Source organism: Mchenga conophoros, linkage group LG11, assembly GCF_057382185.1.
Source record: "Mchenga conophoros isolate Kocher_MC1m ecotype Shallow Benthic linkage group LG11, M_conophoros_male_GT1.1, whole genome shotgun sequence".
NCBI lineage: Eukaryota > Metazoa > Chordata > Actinopteri > Cichliformes > Cichlidae > Mchenga > Mchenga conophoros.
In genome coordinates this window covers 31,152,240-31,169,928 of record NC_140536.1, presented here as the reverse complement: position 1 = coordinate 31,169,928, position 17,689 = coordinate 31,152,240, and the positions used below count along the sequence as shown (strand labels likewise).

The 17,689-nt window shown below is 42.0% G+C and overlaps 1 protein-coding gene across 1 annotated transcript; it reads left to right on the top strand.

Annotated features, from left to right (window-relative positions):
* Window positions 1-1,312: 1,312 nt before the first annotated feature.
* Window positions 1,313-17,419, top strand: prdm1a (PR domain containing 1a, with ZNF domain). The gene is made up of 7 exons (XM_085292485.1): window positions 1,313-1,449; window positions 6,233-6,562; window positions 8,477-8,596; window positions 9,868-10,120; window positions 13,700-14,781; window positions 14,873-15,001; window positions 15,119-17,419. The coding sequence occupies exons 1-7, from the start codon at window positions 1,423-1,425 to the stop codon at window positions 15,722-15,724; spliced, it is 2,547 nt and encodes an 848-aa protein (XP_085148611.1). The 5' UTR covers window positions 1,313-1,422; the 3' UTR covers window positions 15,725-17,419.
* Window positions 17,420-17,689: the final 270 nt, after the last annotated feature.

Below are 17,689 nucleotides of genomic sequence, written 5' to 3'. Positions count from 1 at the left end.
TAGGAATGTAGATGTATTAAAAAGTTAAGTGGCTGTAAGGCAATAGTTGTTACAGTTAGTACACTTTGTTCTTCAAAAGAAATATCTACCTGCATGCAACCAGAGCCTGCTAAAGTGTAAAGGGTTACTTGAGCTAAACAATGAACACCAAACCACTTCCAGTGGTAAAGTTGGTGTTTGTCAGTTGCAGATTGATTATACATATTCATATGCTGATATCTGTTTATAGATATTACCATGTGTTTTAAAGGTAACTACAGTGTTGTCTTTCAGTGTCTTAGTTTCCAGTGACATACCCTAACTTTAGTTTATTTGCCTTAATGTCTTTACATTCAAATCTCCTCCAGAATTACTTTGACCAGTGATGGCGGCCCTAAGGAGATAAAGAAGAGTTCCTTACATTTAGGATATAGTGGATACAGCGTATTGTCCTTAAAATAAACCAGTTGTAATTGCTTGAGTTTGTTCTTTTTGCCCTTTCTTCTTCTTCCCTGTCAGACATGTGCAATCGCATGTGAGCCAATAAGGCAAAATTCATTTTCTATTAAAACAGAAATGAAGTCATTGTAAAACGTAAAAGAAAGAAAGACAGCGGGAGAAGCATATGGAGAAAGACAGAGACAGAGAGCAAGTTATTTGAAGGGGAAGATGCAGAGCGACAGAGAAAGGGGGAGAGACAATAAAAGAGAGAGAGAGAGAGAGTACTTTTAAGTTCTTTTGCAAGAGCAGCAAGAGCAAACCAGTCCTGCCCCCTAGAGGTATACGCAAAGTGTGTGTGTGTGTGTGTGTGTGTGTGTGTGTGTGTGTGTGTGTGTGTGTGTGTGTGTGCGTGCGTGCGCGCGTGTGTTACTGTGTGTGTTTAGCTGAGGAAGAGAGGGATGTCCTGTGACAGTGACTCAAAGTTTCCTCCCCCAATACATGCACACACACGCATGCACACACTCTCACGCACACATATGTTGTTGTTGTTTACTCCTTAAATGCTTTGAATGGACACACTCACAGAGAAAGAAACTCCTAAACACAAAAAAAACACACTTATATTCACACATAATCATAATCACTGCAAAAAACAAAACAGGCAGGGGGACAAAAGGCTGTGTTTTCAGTGTTGTGTGTATGTCGGCGTCTCTGTGTGTGTATAGCTTATGGCCTCAGGTGAAAGCACATGCTGCTTCCTTCCAAAGAAAAGTTGGTGTGTGTGTTAGGAAGGAGAGAATGAGGGGGGTGGAGCCAAGAGGAGGAGCTATAGACTTCTGTCTCGCACATACACTCACTTCAGAGTACACGCACTCGCATTAGTGTGGATATCAGCACCCGGAGCTGGAAGGACAGAAGGAGCGGAGAACTACTGCACCTGTCCCACACACACACGCTATCTTCACAGACATACAGGGAGAAAGGATCTGACCGGACGTCCCTATGTGTGGATGGGACCAGAGTTATACAGTAAGTGTGGAGCATTCGTTCGTATGCTCAATTTTTTTTTTACATTTTTACTAAAAGATACAGAAGAACAAAGATTGATTTTTTGCTTTTGTATTTTTTTTTTCTTTTAGTTTTAGAGAAACTAAATAAAAATTTCAGAATTTAGAGTAGAAATAAAACTTTAAGAGTTTTTTTTTGTGTGTGCTTTTTAATCCAGTTTAATATACTTTTAAGCTTATTTTAATCTCATTTTCAGCCTTGTTTTCTGAACATTAGGACGATTTTTAATTAGAAATTTGAGGTTGCAGCCAACGTGACTTCATTTTTCTAATAAGATTTTTCTTAAAATGGTTAGCTGCTGCTGCAGATGCTTTTACTAGTTTGAAAAACTGAGGTATTACAATGTTTGTTTAGCAGCTCAGTTATTTTCACATATTTGACGTATTTTCTACATATTTTTACAAATCAATCATTGTTTGTTCATGGAAACATGTGATTTTTGTTATAACAGTAGTGTTTTTTCCCCCACATGAATTTCAGAAAAAAACAGTCTTGGCATGATTCCTCATGTCTGTTTTTTCAGGTTTTTAGAATTTAATGTTGTTATTTAATGTCATTTTAATGTGAAATCTGGCTGCCTGTATGCAGATTCGCCTTTTACATATTTTTCAGTTGCTCTACATGTGCAAACAGTGAATTGTTTCTTGGTTCTTGGTTTCACTATTAGTTTTCAATGTTGCAGCTGTTATGCAAAGTAAATTCAAGAGAGATCAAATATTGTATTTTCATAACTGATCACTTTCAAGTGATCTTCATTTTAATAACAAATTGGGCAGAACCTGTTGTTCGCTTAGCGTATCCTTTGTAGTAAAAAAAAAAAATCCAGCCGCTGATTGGGAAAAATCTTTCTCACTGGAGTTTTTATTGTTTTGCTAGTCAAAAATTAGATTTTGTGGTTTTAAGATACTTAAATGTATTTTGGGTGATTTGCTTTGTTACAGCCTGGCAAGTCAGACTGTTACAGTCAACATACTTTAAGATTCTGGGTTTAGAAACTACTTTTTGATTGCAATTCTGGAACAGGAAAGTCAGTTGCATTGGTTGCAAGTGCTCAAAAGTGTTGTCTTCTATAAAAGTGTTAAAATTTGAAAATATAAGTCTACATTTTCAGTAACTAAGGGTGTTTATAGAGTTTATTTTCATGTGTAACTTTAGTATCTGTGTGCTGACTGTTTAAGCACAAAGTTGTTGAATGTGAGGGAAATATTCTTTTTTGTGGCTTCAGAAGCATTTGCAGACCTGAGTGTGCTCACTGAAGATCTGCTGCTTTCTGCTGCTCTGCGTGGGACAAGCAGCATGTTTGTCCCTTTGTGGATATCTGCCTGTCCCTGTATGTGTGTGTGGGATTGTCTTGGGTGGGATCACGTTTGAAGTTTTGTTTGCGCTGCTGTGGCCCCCCAAATGGAAAAGTTTTGACGCTCCCTTCCTCATCACTCCCCCGTCCATTACTAACATACATACACACACACAAGCTGGGAGTCGGGATGATTTGCCGGTTCCGCTGCAGTGCCACTCTGCTTCCAATTTTAGCTTCATTCAGACACAGACAGCATTTCCTTCCTCTGTCTTCAACCCCAGGGAGAGACACGGAGGAGGGGGAATTAAGAGGGAGGAAATACGGAAGATGTTAGCGTCACATAATCTGAGTAGATTCATCACATTATCCAGCAAAGTCCAAATTTCTTACATGTGTAAGCTAGTTAACAGAGGTGGGACCAAGTCATTGTTTTGCAAGTCTCAAGTAAGTCTCAAGTCTTTATCCTCAAGTCTCAAGTCAAGTCTCAAGTAATGTCAGGCAAGTCAGAGTCGAGTCTCAAGTCACTGGTGTAAAAGCCCAAGTAAAGTCACAAGTCTGAAATTTTGAATTTCAAGTCCTTTCGAGTCTTTAAAAAAAAAAAACGAAAAAAAGCATGTTGCAGTTATATGCTAAATGTAAATATTAGACCCATGTAATTTTTAAATCTGTGTTTTTCTCAACACATGACAAAATAGTGAACTTAGAAAATATACACAAATTGTGAAATTGCACCTCTTTAAAATGCAGCTCAATTAAACCTAGCTCCAAGAATAATTTTCACCGACAGTTCTGAGATAAGCTGCATGTTATTCTTGGATGCGCTTGTAGGACCGGCTTTAAAATCGCATGACAAAAATATCATACATAAATAAATGATATTTTAAAAAAAATATAATTAAAAAAAAAACTGCATCACCAACGTAGCCTGGAAAACATTTGCTAGTTAGATGAAGTCAGCTATCTCATCGTAGCATATTTATATGCATATTTATAATTATACGCTTCTTGGAGTGAGTGCATACACTCATGAAGTTTAGTAACTTCCGGTCACTGCAACAAGCCCAGGTACAGTTTACCGACGGATGGGTGCAGGACCTTGAAATGCACCGTGTAGAAAGTAAAGACCATCGTACGTATCATAAGTTTACCAGTCTCACAAATCGTCGTCATAAATACACATTCGTTAACCGTTTATTAATAGGACCTTTGAGCTCAACGGTAGTTAATTAGCAGTGGAAATAATTTCTGGTAGCATCACAGAAATGTAGCAGTGACAACAATACTGTATGCTGTAATCGTACTGGACAATTAGTGATACAAAACAACTGTTTTACCCTGTGAATAAAAGTATATGTTTTTGTCAATGTACCATAATAACAGAAGCGAAACACAATATTCTGTCAGGACAATTCACTATTTATGCACAATAAACATAGGAGCATAGCGCGACAATTTCTGTTCAGCGCCAGTCTTGCTTGTAACCTATATCACCAATTATGTTAAGAAAAATGACGCATTAACTACAACAGCAGACTGACCTTTGTGGAAATGCTTGGAGCAGACTAACCTGTGAGCTGGAGTGTTCTGGGACGTTATAATTGGTCTTTGAATGGCTGCAATCCAGTCGCATCTTTGTCACTTCGGAAACATGGCTCGAACAATTTCTCTTCAATGACGTAATCCGATAACAACCGATCTCTTTACCCGTCGGCTTCCCGTGGCTGTCATGCGACCAGCTATTGCAGTTAATAATACAACAGCTTCTTGACATTTTTGTGTTTCTTTTTATCGCTGTGTGACTGGTTTCAATTGAAAGCCTGCGTGCGCTAGTACCGCTTGCCACGAGTTCCCAGAATCCTTTGCGGTTCTACCCGTAAATGACGTCACATTTTCAATCTCTATATAATATGCATGTTAAATTTTATATTTGGGGTAAAATATCAAGTCTTTTCAAGTAAACCGGTTCAAGTCCAATTCAAGTCCCAAGTCATTGGTGTAAAAGTCCAAGTCAAGTCACAAGTCTTAGAACATTATTTCAAGTCAAGTCTAAAGTCATAAAATTAATGACTCGAGTCTGACTCGAGTCCAAGTCATGTGACTCGAGTCCACACCTCTGCTAGTTAAGCTCCAAGTTGCAGTGTCGTTGTCTTTCTGAGTAAAAGCATGGGAGAAAACGACCGCAAACAAAACAGGAAAACTTTCTTTGCTTCAGGAAAAGAAAGAAAGTTAGAGACAAAGAGGTCACTTGGAAAGTTTGCTCAGACCGTTAATTACTTTTTGTTATATTGTTCTTTTAAACATCGGGTCGATTTTTTGAGGCTCAAGCATAGAACTTCGTTTACGCTTGATCTTTTGTAAAGGGGAAAATCTCATCGACAGCGCAGCTTGTAAAAACTACACACAGTTCTTCATATGGTTTGGGATTTTCATAATCATATTTCGTCACTATGTGTGAGAACACAAGCTCAGTTCCTCATCAGTTGCTTTTCGTTACCGCGCTTGATCGTTGTCTCCTGAGGTATCCTACGCTCCTATATCAGCCTGAGTCATGTTCAGTTTCACCTTGAAGACATCACTCAATTCTGATAACAAAAAAGCTTTGTAATACAAACACCAGTAAGACCAGAAGGGCCATTTCAGGTGATTAAAATGATTGGGACTGTAGTCAAAGGAATGAATTATTACAATGCTGGATTAGGAGTTTTATTTGGAAAATGGTATGCATTTAGATTATTAGATCATTATTATTATTAAAATGAGCTGGTCTTTACTAGAGTCATGACAAAATGAAGACTGGAATTTTGTCATTTCTTTCCCCTAATTGTTTCCCAAATTAGTTAACATTTAGTCTAAATAGTTGACAAGACAAGCAGCTTCCTGTCTTTCCCTTAGTGTGCATGTTCATTTACGCGTGTGTGTAAGTGTGTCTATATGTGTGTATGTCTGTGTGTGTGTGACTGTAGCATTAGTCAGACCCCCTCCTTTCTCACTGAATCACCACACATAATAATCACATCTCTTCCTCTCCTCTTTGTCTTTCCTGATCTCTTCTTTCGGAGTTTATCTTACATCATTCCAATCCTTTTCTTTCTTTCCTCTTATCATTTCCTCCCATATCTCCTTCTCTTGTGGTAGTTTTTCCCACCACTCCCAGTTTCTACTTTCTCTTTTTTTCTCTTCTTTAACTTTTTCTTTTTCTTATTTGTCTCTTGCTGTCCCTTCTTCCTTTCTGTTGCTTTTTTACTGTCTGTCTCGATTGATCTAGTTTCCTTTTCCTTTCTTCCATCTACTCGGCTTTCTTTCTCTTACTTCTTTCTTTTTTTGTTCTATTTTTGCAATGTCTTTCTTAATTTCAACTATTTTTCACTTGCTGAGCTTCCATTAGTGGAAATATTTAGATAAAAGTGATCAGAAGTAACCTTTTTCGCTCCTGCCTTTCCTGTCCAGGCGACCTCTCATAGCTCGGCCATGTTGACCAGTGAGGGGGCGCACACCATGGAGCAGGACGACGCACGCCACGGAGCCAAGATGGCTTCCTCTGCCACCAGCACAGGCTCAGGTGGAGCGGGCACGATGACAGATAACGACGTCGACATGGAGGAAGCAGACATGACACAGTGGACAGAGGCAGAGTTTGAAGAGAAGTGCACGTATATTGTCAAAGACACGGCATGTGAGGCGGGCCCAGACGGTGATGCCATGATGATGTCGACGACCAGAGCCGAGGCTTCGCTGCCCCGTAACTTGGCCTTCAAACACCTGGCTGGCAGCAAGGAGGTCAGACTCTCTCTCACACTCACAAACGCACACACACGGGCACATGCTGGCAGACAGACAAACTTTCTCTCCAGCCAGAATATTTCATACACATTGAGGCAGAGAAAGGCATCTGTACATACACACAACTGTGAGTCAGACATGGGTCATGTAATAAAAAAGGGGTCAGGTCTCGTAAAACTTCACACACACACACACACACACACACAGAGGCATTTATGTGTGCGTGGGTGTGTGAAACATCAGAAACAGATTTGACTTACAGTGCTGTTTTATCAGCTTGTATCTATCCATGAAAAGGATTGTGTCATCTGAGAAAAATTATGGCGCCTTGATTGCAATTGTTTCAAGTCATAAAACTACTTGAAATACCGAACCATGCAGGCAGGGGGCACCATCAAGCCTCTCATCCAACACAGTGCATCAGACTGTTTCCATCTGCTCGTCTTAAAACTGCTGAATGAGAAAGTGTCAGAGTGTGATTTGAGCTTTGATCACTCAAATGCTTCATATGAAGCATTTGACGATTTCCTGTACTGTAAATATTTCTTTACTAACCAATCGCCCACTACATGATTATAGATAAGCTTAAAGTAATAGACTTTTTTTCACTGATCTAACTGGGGGTGGCAAAGTCAAAATGTCAACAGGCAATGGATGAAACTTGATAACAGGGAGAGTGAACAGAACCACCATGACTCTTAGAGTGATAAGAGTGGTTTGCAGCAGCAAAGGGTTAAAAAGCATTTAATAATGTTCCAGAAAACAATCAGATATCCAAGTGACTAAGAGCAAAAATAAGCAATTTAAAAAAAAGCTTGTTTCCACTTTAGAGATTGTCACAGATAGGATATTTTAAAGTAGAAAAGCCACAGCACTTCTATGCTGTGTTTCAAGGTATTTTAAAGATGCATGACTGTCGCTCAGAAAATGTCAGTTTTGGCACTTGGGAGGTTCCCAGTAAAGCTGCTTGATGTCATTGATTTTTTTCACCAGGCGATTAGCAGTGGGAAGCTGAAGAGAACTTTACAAGCTGATATTCTATCAGATAATATTTAAGAGAGGGAAAAAAGGTAAGGCTGAGGATGGCAGCTTCTAGAAAGAAAGCTACATTATGTTCAAAGTGAGAGAGAGAGCTTTGTAAAAGCCTGTTAATAAGTTGGGGGTTTTTTAATCACATGCTAACACATTTTCATGTCTGGTCCTATTGAGGGAAAAATGGGGATTTCCCATGTCATCAGGGAACGAGGGGGTTTGGGAAAGACTTCTGTTTGTGTGGGTTAAGCATGAAGAAAATGTGTGTGAGTGCATTTCTCTACCATCCATGGCTGGAGCCAAACGTCTAGTCACCACATAATCCCTTGCTTTTCTTCTTCTTCCTTTTCTTCTTCTCACCTCTTGCTCTTTGATTGAATCAGATGACAGAGTGAGAAAAAAGGAGAAACATGGTTGTTGGTTTTTTTTTACCCAAGTATCTGAATGTTTCCTCTTGAAGCATGTGAAGTGGCGGTGGTTTTGGTTTGATGTGGCAAGCAGTAGAGGTGTAAGGAGAGAGACAGAGGGAGAGACTCGAAGAAAGAGATTTTAGTTTTGTCTTCAGCCATTTGCAGTCACACACCAACACAGACGCTCCAGATGAACTCAAGTGTGGAGCTGGTTCATTAATCATTGTCTCTGTTGACAGCTGGTTGACACTGTGTGTCTGAGTCTGTATTTGAAATAAGACTTAATGAGACTTAATGATATGTACTACAGATGGCTGTGCAGATATTATGAAAACACATATTCCACACACCTGAACGTCCTCTTCAAACATTTCAGACTTCATCATCATCACCCAATCCACTTCAAACATCCTGTTTGGCCTTGACGTGTTTTTCCCTAACCTGTCTATATGTACGTGTCATCGTGCAGGTGGCTGGCGTGTGCAGCAGGGAGTACATCCCCAAAGGAACTCGCTTCGGTCCCCTGGTGGGCGAGATCTACACGGCTGACAGCGTCCCCAAAGACGCCAACCGCAAATACTTTTGGAGGGTGAGCACAAACATCAAAGATACACACAACAGCAGAAACACATACTTCCTCAGAAGCCGGAGAGACCCCTTCCTGTGACGTCACGCACATCTAAAGTCAGTCACCGAACAGGAAATTGGGTTTGCTGTTTTCTGTGTGTGTGTGAGTGTGTGTGTGAGTCTGTTCAAGGAACGGAGATGAGGATGTGATGTCAGCGTATACAAATAGCATGTCACGCTGCCGTTCCTGTAAGTCCACACACACTGACACACACTGTTCGCCAGAAGACGCTCCATCACTACCAGTAACTGACAATGCGACTGCACATACTCAAAAACCATCTACCTGACCACCGCCTACACAGTGTGTGGTGTGTGTGTGTGTGTGTGTGTGTGCGTGCATGTCTGTGTGTGTGTGTGTGTCTGTGTGTGTAGTATGTGAACCTAACCACAGTTCCATTCATGCTCATATCTCACTTTCTCACACACACACACACACGCCAAGCCAAGAAAAAAACGAGTTATTAAGACAGAGAACGAGAGAGACAGAGAGAGAAAGGGGGAGGAGAGGCAGAAAATGAGTTGGTCTTTCCTTTCCCTTTTCAATATAAAAGAGGATCTCCTCCTCCTCACCACTCTCTGTCTGTCTCTGTCTGTTCTTCTGGCTCAAAGAGATGAAAGTGAAGAGAGGGAGATGGTAAGGAATGAAACCATTAAGAAAGAGACGAGAAAAGATTTAAGATGTATGTATGTGATGCAGTTTATAACCAGTGGTGTCTGCTTGGTGGCAGCTACTTCTTTGCTACATGATAAGTAAATTATTTTGCTTTATTACTTCAATCAAGTATTCTGACAAACATGCAGCTGTTTTTACTTGTTTAGTTGTTTTCTGACTGATTTTTTTTAATCAATGAATTGCTTCTTTACCAGCATTTTAGCCAGTTGTTTAACTTCTTCTCCTAATTTTGCTAGTTCACTATTTTAATTAAGCGGTAATGTTACTTATTTAGATATTTGCTTTGTTAGCTACTTAAATGAACCTGTTTATTCATCAAATTGCTAGCATTGTAATTAAGATGTAATAAGTGAAGGAGGGGGTGAAATAAGAGTGAAATAAGTTTTTTGCATGTTACTGCTTTGTTTCTTCTCATAAGACCTGAATAAGCATAAAAAAGGAACAAAGGACAAGGGATTTATATTATTCTCCCTTTTTTCTGTTAAATTAACTTCAGTGTAATCTTACATTCAGGTAAATTAACTCACTATTATTTTTTTCTTCCTCTCTCTTTTCAGATTTATGTGGACGGAGAATTTCATCACTTTGTCGATGGCCTGGATGAGACTCGCTCCAACTGGATGCGGTATGTGAACCCGGCCCACTCGGCAGCAGAGCAGAACCTGGCGGCGTGTCAGAATGGCATGGAGATTTACTTCTATACTGTGAAGCCTGTCCCAGCTGGTGCCGAGCTGCTTGTCTGGTACTGCCACGACTTTGCCCGACGCCTGCACTACCCACCGTCTGGGGAGCTGATGATGCAGAAACTTAGTAAGTTCCCGTGATTTGACATTTTTTGAAACCACAAAGTTGATGAGTAGAAGTAGTGACATTCACTGGAACATTAATCATTAATTTTTCTTTCTGAAGTTAAACATAATTTGTTATCTGACATCTCGTGTGGTTAAAACTTACTACAGCATTCACTTGCTGTGAAAGAGCAGCATGCATTATTACTCGCCTGATGCACTGACCACCGCACATAAAAAACATGAAATCAATAGTCAGTGTAGGTGTGTTTGTCTTGACTGTGTCCTGTCGCCGCTCTTAAACCCTAGCAGTGTTTTTGAATATAGCTGTGTCTCCTTCCTCTCTCAACATTAGCCTGTCATTATCTCTCACACACACACACACACACACACACACACACACACACACACACACACACGCACTCAAAAGTACAAGACCAACAACCTTTCATCTCTGTCAGTATCAGCGTTGTATTTTTGCTTGTGTGTGTGTGCTAGTGACAGTGTAATTACACAGACAGGGGATACGGCCCCTAATGCCACAGTCTTACACGCTTAAAGACCCGCTTTTAACATAAAAGCTCGCACACACGTGCACGCACAAAACCTTGCTCAACCTCTGCAGAAGAGTCGGAGAGTGTGTTTGCTTGACTGCGTGTTTTCGGTGACCTTTTGACGGGAAAAACTTGCTCTCATAAGAGTATATGCAAAATGCACATTAACAAGTATTAAAAAGAGTTCTCAAATATTTGTGCTTTATTTCATACTAATGGTATTTAACTAATCAGTCTAACCAATAAAAAAGCTTAATCTCAACCTTTAAACACGGCCGACTAACTACGCTCATTCACTGTAGTTGAGCTGATCAAAGGGAGACCGAGCTAAGAGGAAAACAAAGGCAGAGAGTGGGAGCTGAGTGGTTTCCAGGTGTGACAGCAGGCTAATAGTAGTGTTAAGCTGGCAGAGGAACTAGCACACCCAGCCAGAGTGACTCCACTGCCCAGGGAAAAATGCGCATGACCTGGGGCACAGAGGCAGGAGGTACCCACGATCCCTTTGCCTGCCTCCCCTCCCCGCAACTCAGCGTGTATACAGTAGAAGTGTTGCCTTTAATTAGGTTCCCCTGTCAGTTAAGCCCCACAGGCTTTGTTGACCTACCAGTGACTTGAATACCGATTCTTACCTGCAGCAGAAACAGTTGTTTCATTTGACTCCATTTTTGTCCTGGAGCTACCACACAAGTTTCTAGCCCTTTTTCATTTATTTTTTTTTTTTACTTCTACTGATCTTTCATTCCTAAAATGAGTAAAACATTTGACTGTTGGTGTTGCCCACTACAGTTAAGCTTTACAAACGTTGTCAGAAATAATGTCATTGGCTGAGTAAAACGAAGAAGAAAAACCACAATCTTTCTGACTAAGTAACGTTAAACTGAAACTCAGTTAAAAGGGCAAAAGGTAAAAGAAGAGGAAGCTGCTTTGCTGAATTTTAATAGTTATGCTGCGCACCGAATGTGATACCATTAAGTCATCGAAGTTTATTAGTGATTTTAGTCTATTTAACGTTGCTTTACCGGCATCGACTGTTGTAAAATATTGTTATTTTTCACCGATTTGTTGCTTGAGGAAGTGGACTCATTTTGTTCGCTACTAATGCAAGTAGATGCGCCCGAAATGAACCGCTTAAATACTAAATAAGTTCCACGTTTTGGTAGGGTAGCTAGCTAATGCAAATCTAGGCACTAGATAACCATTATAAACTAACTCTTTGCAATAATTTGGTAGCCTACCCACTAGATTATTTTGGGGCTTTCAAACCATTTCATTTTTAGAGAAATTAGTCTACACTGCAAAAACTAAAATCTCTGATACCGCCCACTAGATTCTCATCAAAGTTTTGCGTTTTGCTCGTTGTAAAATGTTACATGTGTCCTTAAGGAGGCACTAGAGCTTCTGTTCCGAACCGAGCGACAACCTGTATTATATTCCCGAGGAGCGCAACGATGACAGTTGTTTGTATCATATTTTTCTTTCTGGTTTTAGCTCTTTCTAGCGCAGTCATAGCAAAACCAGACATATGTATGTGTTTAAGTGTGTGAGCAAAATGAGTGAGCATGCACCACAGTTTTACTCCCTCACTTTCTCCTTTTTCTCTTTTTGTCGCCGTCATATGCGCTCTTGAAGTGTTAGCGCTGGAGAGCACCTGTCATCCATGTGTGTGTGTGTGTGTGTGTGTGTGTGTGTGTGTGTGTGTGTACATGCGTTGTGTTCAAAGACACTCTCTCTTCCCACACACACGCACACAGTCAGGAGCGTGACATGCCACCATATTTATAGCCACCCTTTTCACCTCAAACACATGCACACAAGCTTGCTGCTCATGTGTGTGCGAGCGTGTCAGCCAATCACGCTGATATATTTGCCACTTAAAAAGACTAGAAAGAAGGTGGAGGAGGGAATGAGAGAGGTAGAGTTGCACCTCCTACCCCCCTCTGTTGACTACTTGAACTTCCTGGCAGAAGGGCCGTGTTGACAGATTGATATCTCCAAGATGGCTGCCCTGTTTGTTTTTCAGAAGAGGGATGGAGGGAGGAGGTAGAGAAGGAGGAGTAAGACTAACTGATAACCTCAGTGTTTACACACTGTCGCTATACTGCTGACAAAAGGGTCACTGACTATGTGTGCAACTGTGAGTGAAGGGCTGAATCAGGAGGAGTTAAGCAAATTTCACCAGTACTGGCACTTAAGATTAACTTTGACATGCTCCGTCTCTCTCAAACACACACACTTGCAATATCACACACGCATGTCCCTCTGGGCGACCTCGTAGTAAAAACTTGACTGCCCACTAAATGAGCTTATAGGTAATACACAACGGCATTTTAAGAGCCCATCTGTGGCAATTTAACAGCCGAGATGTGCTGCGAACTGACATCCCGGGGCTTTTAGAGTGTATGTGAGTGAGCTCGCCTCCTAATCTACTCTTTCATCATACTGAGAAGACAGTAGGTGCGAGTGAGTGAGGAGGAAGCGCTTTAATTTAACCTTTGACCCGGAAACAATAGCAAGTGGCCAGGAAAATGAGGAGAGCAGGAGCTTGATCAAACGTGTGTGTGTGCTGTCCAAAAGTGGAAGAGTCAACAAATCAGACAGAGGCCTTTGTCTGGAGGCGCCTCTGTGTGTGTGTACCTTGTCACATGGTGTAGGTGTGTGTATGTGTGTTTATGGAGGGCAGGTGGAGGCCAAGTTTTTTCTTAGTATATCTTTAGCAGGAAACCTTCCATCAGCCCTCTCTGTCGGTCTGCCACCATTTGATTTTATCTTGATTTTATAGACACACACACACACAGAATGCCTAAAGGGAGCTGTCACACCTCACTTCCCGTCTTTTGGCCCCACACTCGTTCGTCAAATCTGTCACGCTAATTGCCCCACTGAGTTACTAATGGTGTTTCTTAACACAGAGTTGCACACATCTCTACTACAGAGATTTTTATGTTCTTATAAAGAAGTTGTGATTTAAATGCCAAATGTTTTTAAAATCATTTTTTTGATTTGACAAACCCCTCCCTGACCATTTTTTTCTCTGTCTGTCCCTTCAGAGCAGTCTATTTTGGAGGTAAAGCAGCAGCAGGTGAGCAATGAGGAGCATGTGCAAGAAACATCCAGCCCGTCCCCTGTCGCAGTGACCCCCACCCCACCAAAGAAAGAACACAGTGTTCTTTCTATTCTGCGTGGCACCTCATCTTCGTCGTCCACAAAGAGGGAGCCCAACAGGCCGCTTCCCACACGTCCACGCTGTGCCGACAGCCCCGATCGTCTCCTGTACCCTCGTGCCCTCTACCCACCTCTCAGGGCCCACCCTCAAATATCTGAGGACTTCCTCAATCACAAAGCTGCCCGCCTTGCTTACCCCTCAACTCACTCGCCTGGCAACCAATCCTCAGCCACACCTAGCCCATCAGCAAGGAGCAGCCCAGAGAGCAGCCCTCACGGAAGCCCCTCTGGTGCAGCACCATCGCCTGCTTCCTTCTATCCCACCGGACTGGGAACCTATCCTGGTTATTCCCCACCGTCTGCCCCCCTCTCCTCTCCCTTCTACCCTCCAGGGGCCCCTTACTCACGTTATCTTATGCCCCATCACTATCCTCTCCCTGGTGGTGGCATCCCAACTGTAGGAGGAATCTTTCCCAGGATGTATCCCCTCTACAGCAACCTCCTGCCCCATCATGTGCCCCTCCTGCCTTCTGAAACACAGAGGCGCTTCCTAATACCTGACCCTGTGCACCCCTCCTCCATTTCTGGCCACAGAGACTTCCTCCTTCCAGGGCCCACAAGTGCCTTCTCAGCTGCTACTTCTCTGAGAGACACAACAGGTCCTCACAGCACTTATCCCAGGCACCCTCACTCTCATGGTTCAGCCCACGCTCCCTCCAGCGGCTCCCCGACTGCAGGCACAGCACCTCCCAGTGAGCAGGTGCCCACTAAGCCTACCTCAGCCCTGCTGGGCAACACCAGCGAGCGTTGTCACGATGACGAGGCAATTAACCTGACCAAGGTGAAGCGTGGTGCAGGCTCAGCAGGCTACAAGGCACTGCCTTACCCTCTGAAGAAGCAGAATGGCAAAATCAAATATGAGTGCAACGTGTGCAGCAAGACCTTCGGACAGCTGTCAAACCTGAAGGTAGGTTTTGGCTGTCATGTGCATGCTTTTTGAATCACAATGTTATCTTTAGCATGTAGAGACGGGGTTTTTTTCTCTTCTTGTCACGCAGGTTCATCTTCGCGTCCACAGTGGGGAGAGACCTTTCAAATGTCAAACCTGTAGCAAAGGCTTCACTCAGCTGGCTCACCTGCAAAAACACTACCTGGTCCACACTGGGGAGAAGCCACATGAATGTCAGGTGAGAAAATATCACATTTATTGCTTTACCAGAGTGCTAATGAGCATAGATGACTGTTAACTGGTGGGTTTCTACAGGGTTCTGACAGGGTTTCTTTTTTTGCTTCTCATCATTCAGGTTTGTCACAAGCGCTTCAGCAGCACCAGCAACCTGAAAACTCACCTGCGCCTTCACTCAGGGGAGAAGCCCTACCACTGCAAACTCTGTCCTGCTAAGTTCACCCAGTTTGTCCACCTTAAGCTGCACAAGCGCCTGCACTCCCGCGAGCGTCCACACAAATGCCCCCACTGCCATCGCCACTACATCCACCTGTGTAGCCTGCGACTTCACCTGAAGGGCTATTGTTTGGCTGCAAGCTCCAGCTCTGGAAGCCCAGCCATTTCAAGCCAGATTGCCTTGGAGGAAGTGCACCGCGCCAATGAGGAGATTGAGCGCTTTGACGTCAGTGAACACGCTGAGCGACTGGAGCAGTTGCAGGGAGGGGTGGAGATAGAAGCCATGTTGGAGAAGCAGGTTTTGGGGATGCTGTGGAGGGAGAGTGACATTAAGTCCTCAAACTTCCATCCCCACCACAAGAGTAAAACCACTGAGCTTCGGTCTGCAGGTTATGGTGCGTACGAGTCCCCAAACGAGACGTCGGTCATCAAGATGCGGCACAGCAGTCCCATCCCCCCACTTCCTGCCAACATAACTGTCAAGCAGGAATCAGAGGATCACGCTTAAGTGACCTTTTTGCACCTGAGAGACATAGAGCCAAGACTGCATGGTGGACTGGGTTGCCAGGAGCAACAACTGTAAATATGTCTACCTGGTTGTCATGAGTAGTGACATCATGACCACTCCAGGGTTTAAACCTTTCAGGGACTCACGTACTCAGGGCTGCACTGTCCCATGACTACTTAATGGTTTCAGCATTTATTATACTTAGAGACAATCATGTACACAGGATTTACCTGTAATGTTATTAATATAATGCTTTTATCATTGTTGTTCTTGTATTATTTTATTTTTAATTTCAGATGTCCGTGGGGTTTTTTGATCGTTTTGTTGTTATATACTTAATTTATTTTACTTTTATTTGTTGTCTTCAAAAGCAATATGTGGGATGGTTACATTGATTTTCTATAGTTTTTTTTTTTCCTGTGGCCATTTCTTTGTAGATAGGCACTCTCCCTATGCATATATCTGTCTTGTGACCTCTGACCTATAGAACCAGGGGTATCCATTCTTCAGGGTTTTACCTATTTAAATGTAGAAATCAATAATAGCAGGTTGAAAGGCTTAAGAGAGCTTGCCAAAGCGTGGCAGAGCAATTTGTTAATTTAGAAAGAAGACGTTTAACTCAGCCCTGCCTAATAACTTCTCTACGCCCTTTTCTGATCCCTACTTAATTTAAATGAAACAAGAAAGGGCATTTTTTTGTATATTTTTCACAACGGTTACCTCAGTGTGGATGCGATGAGTGTGTGTCTGTGTGTGTTTGCATTTAAAAGGACAGCTGAAGATGGGAGTTTTGTATTTATTTGCTTTCTTTTGCTACTTGAAGAAGAAGAACCAAATTGAACTGGAGTGCAGCTCTTCATGTGGTCCAAAGAAGAGGCACAGCCTGCTCAACGTGTAGCACATAACAGACTTGGGAGGCTGGTAAGCCACCTCCGTTCCCTCGTCCCTCCTCTTGTTTTGTTTTATCTTCTATTTAACGTTGTCAACACCCAACAGAGGTGTGAACGTCCTCACATTTAGGGATTTACAGTTGACACCAGAAACCAAAGTTCGCTTGGCTTTCATTTTAAATGCGCACCAAAAAAAATGGAAATATCCAAACAAAGGAAGGACTTGAGAAATCAAAATGCTGAAGAAGGGAAGGGATGATGTATTTTGTGTACATGGTGAGGTGTTCACTCTTTAGCTGTGGTCTTTCGTTGTGTTTCATGTTTTTGATTTTATTGTTGTTAATGTTATTTGTTAATACTTTGGTTGAGAAACAATGGCCCATTTCTTCAACCCTGCCCGTCCACTATCTCGTTACCGAACTGGCCTACACCAAAGCACCTCGGCCTTCCTTCATGCACTGGCCCCCTCGTCCTACTTTATATCTTCAGTGCCGATGCTCACACCATTCACACTTTGTACAATATATATGATACTGGTCATCATGGCATTAAGACCCAACTTAATGTTACTACAACGGTGCAACTGTGGTTTTCGTTAGCAGTTACACGCCAACACCCTGATCTCCATAGCTTCCTCCTCTGTTTCATCGTCTTTTTCTCTAACTAATGTTTGACCAAAGCGTGTCTTTCTTCGTTCAGAGCTTTAACTCCAGAGGAGATACCCCTGAAAACTGTCTCTGTTTACATTCTGTTTACATAGTTATTTATGAGCGAATATGTCAAAATGTGTAAATTATGATATAAATCTTCACTGTTGAAATCTAAACGATATGGCTCTGTGTGTTTTATTTTAATTTGGGGGTTGAAAAAAACAAACATTAACTATACATGAACTGTACAGAAAATCTGATAAAAGGTGAATAGCAATGCTTACCTTTTATAATTATATTACTATCTGAATTTATAGCTGTATGTGCTGTAATTGTAGCATATATTTAATCATCAAAAAACACTTCATACAATCACTACTTGAAAGTACATCACTATATATCTACAAGTTATATTCCTGCCTAAA

What these genes read in the sequence shown, in the direction of transcription:
- prdm1a (XM_085292485.1), top strand. Translation starts at nt 1,423, where the DNA reads ATGTGTGGATGGGACCAGAGTTATACA. An exon ending in ACCGCAAATACTTTTGGAGG is followed by an intron (nt 8,597 to 9,867) that starts GTGAGCACAAAC and finishes CTCTCTTTTCAG; the next exon opens with ATTTATGTGGACGGAGAATT. An exon ending in GCTGATGATGCAGAAACTTA is followed by an intron (nt 10,121 to 13,699) that starts GTAAGTTCCCGT and finishes CTGTCCCTTCAG; the next exon opens with AGCAGTCTATTTTGGAGGTA.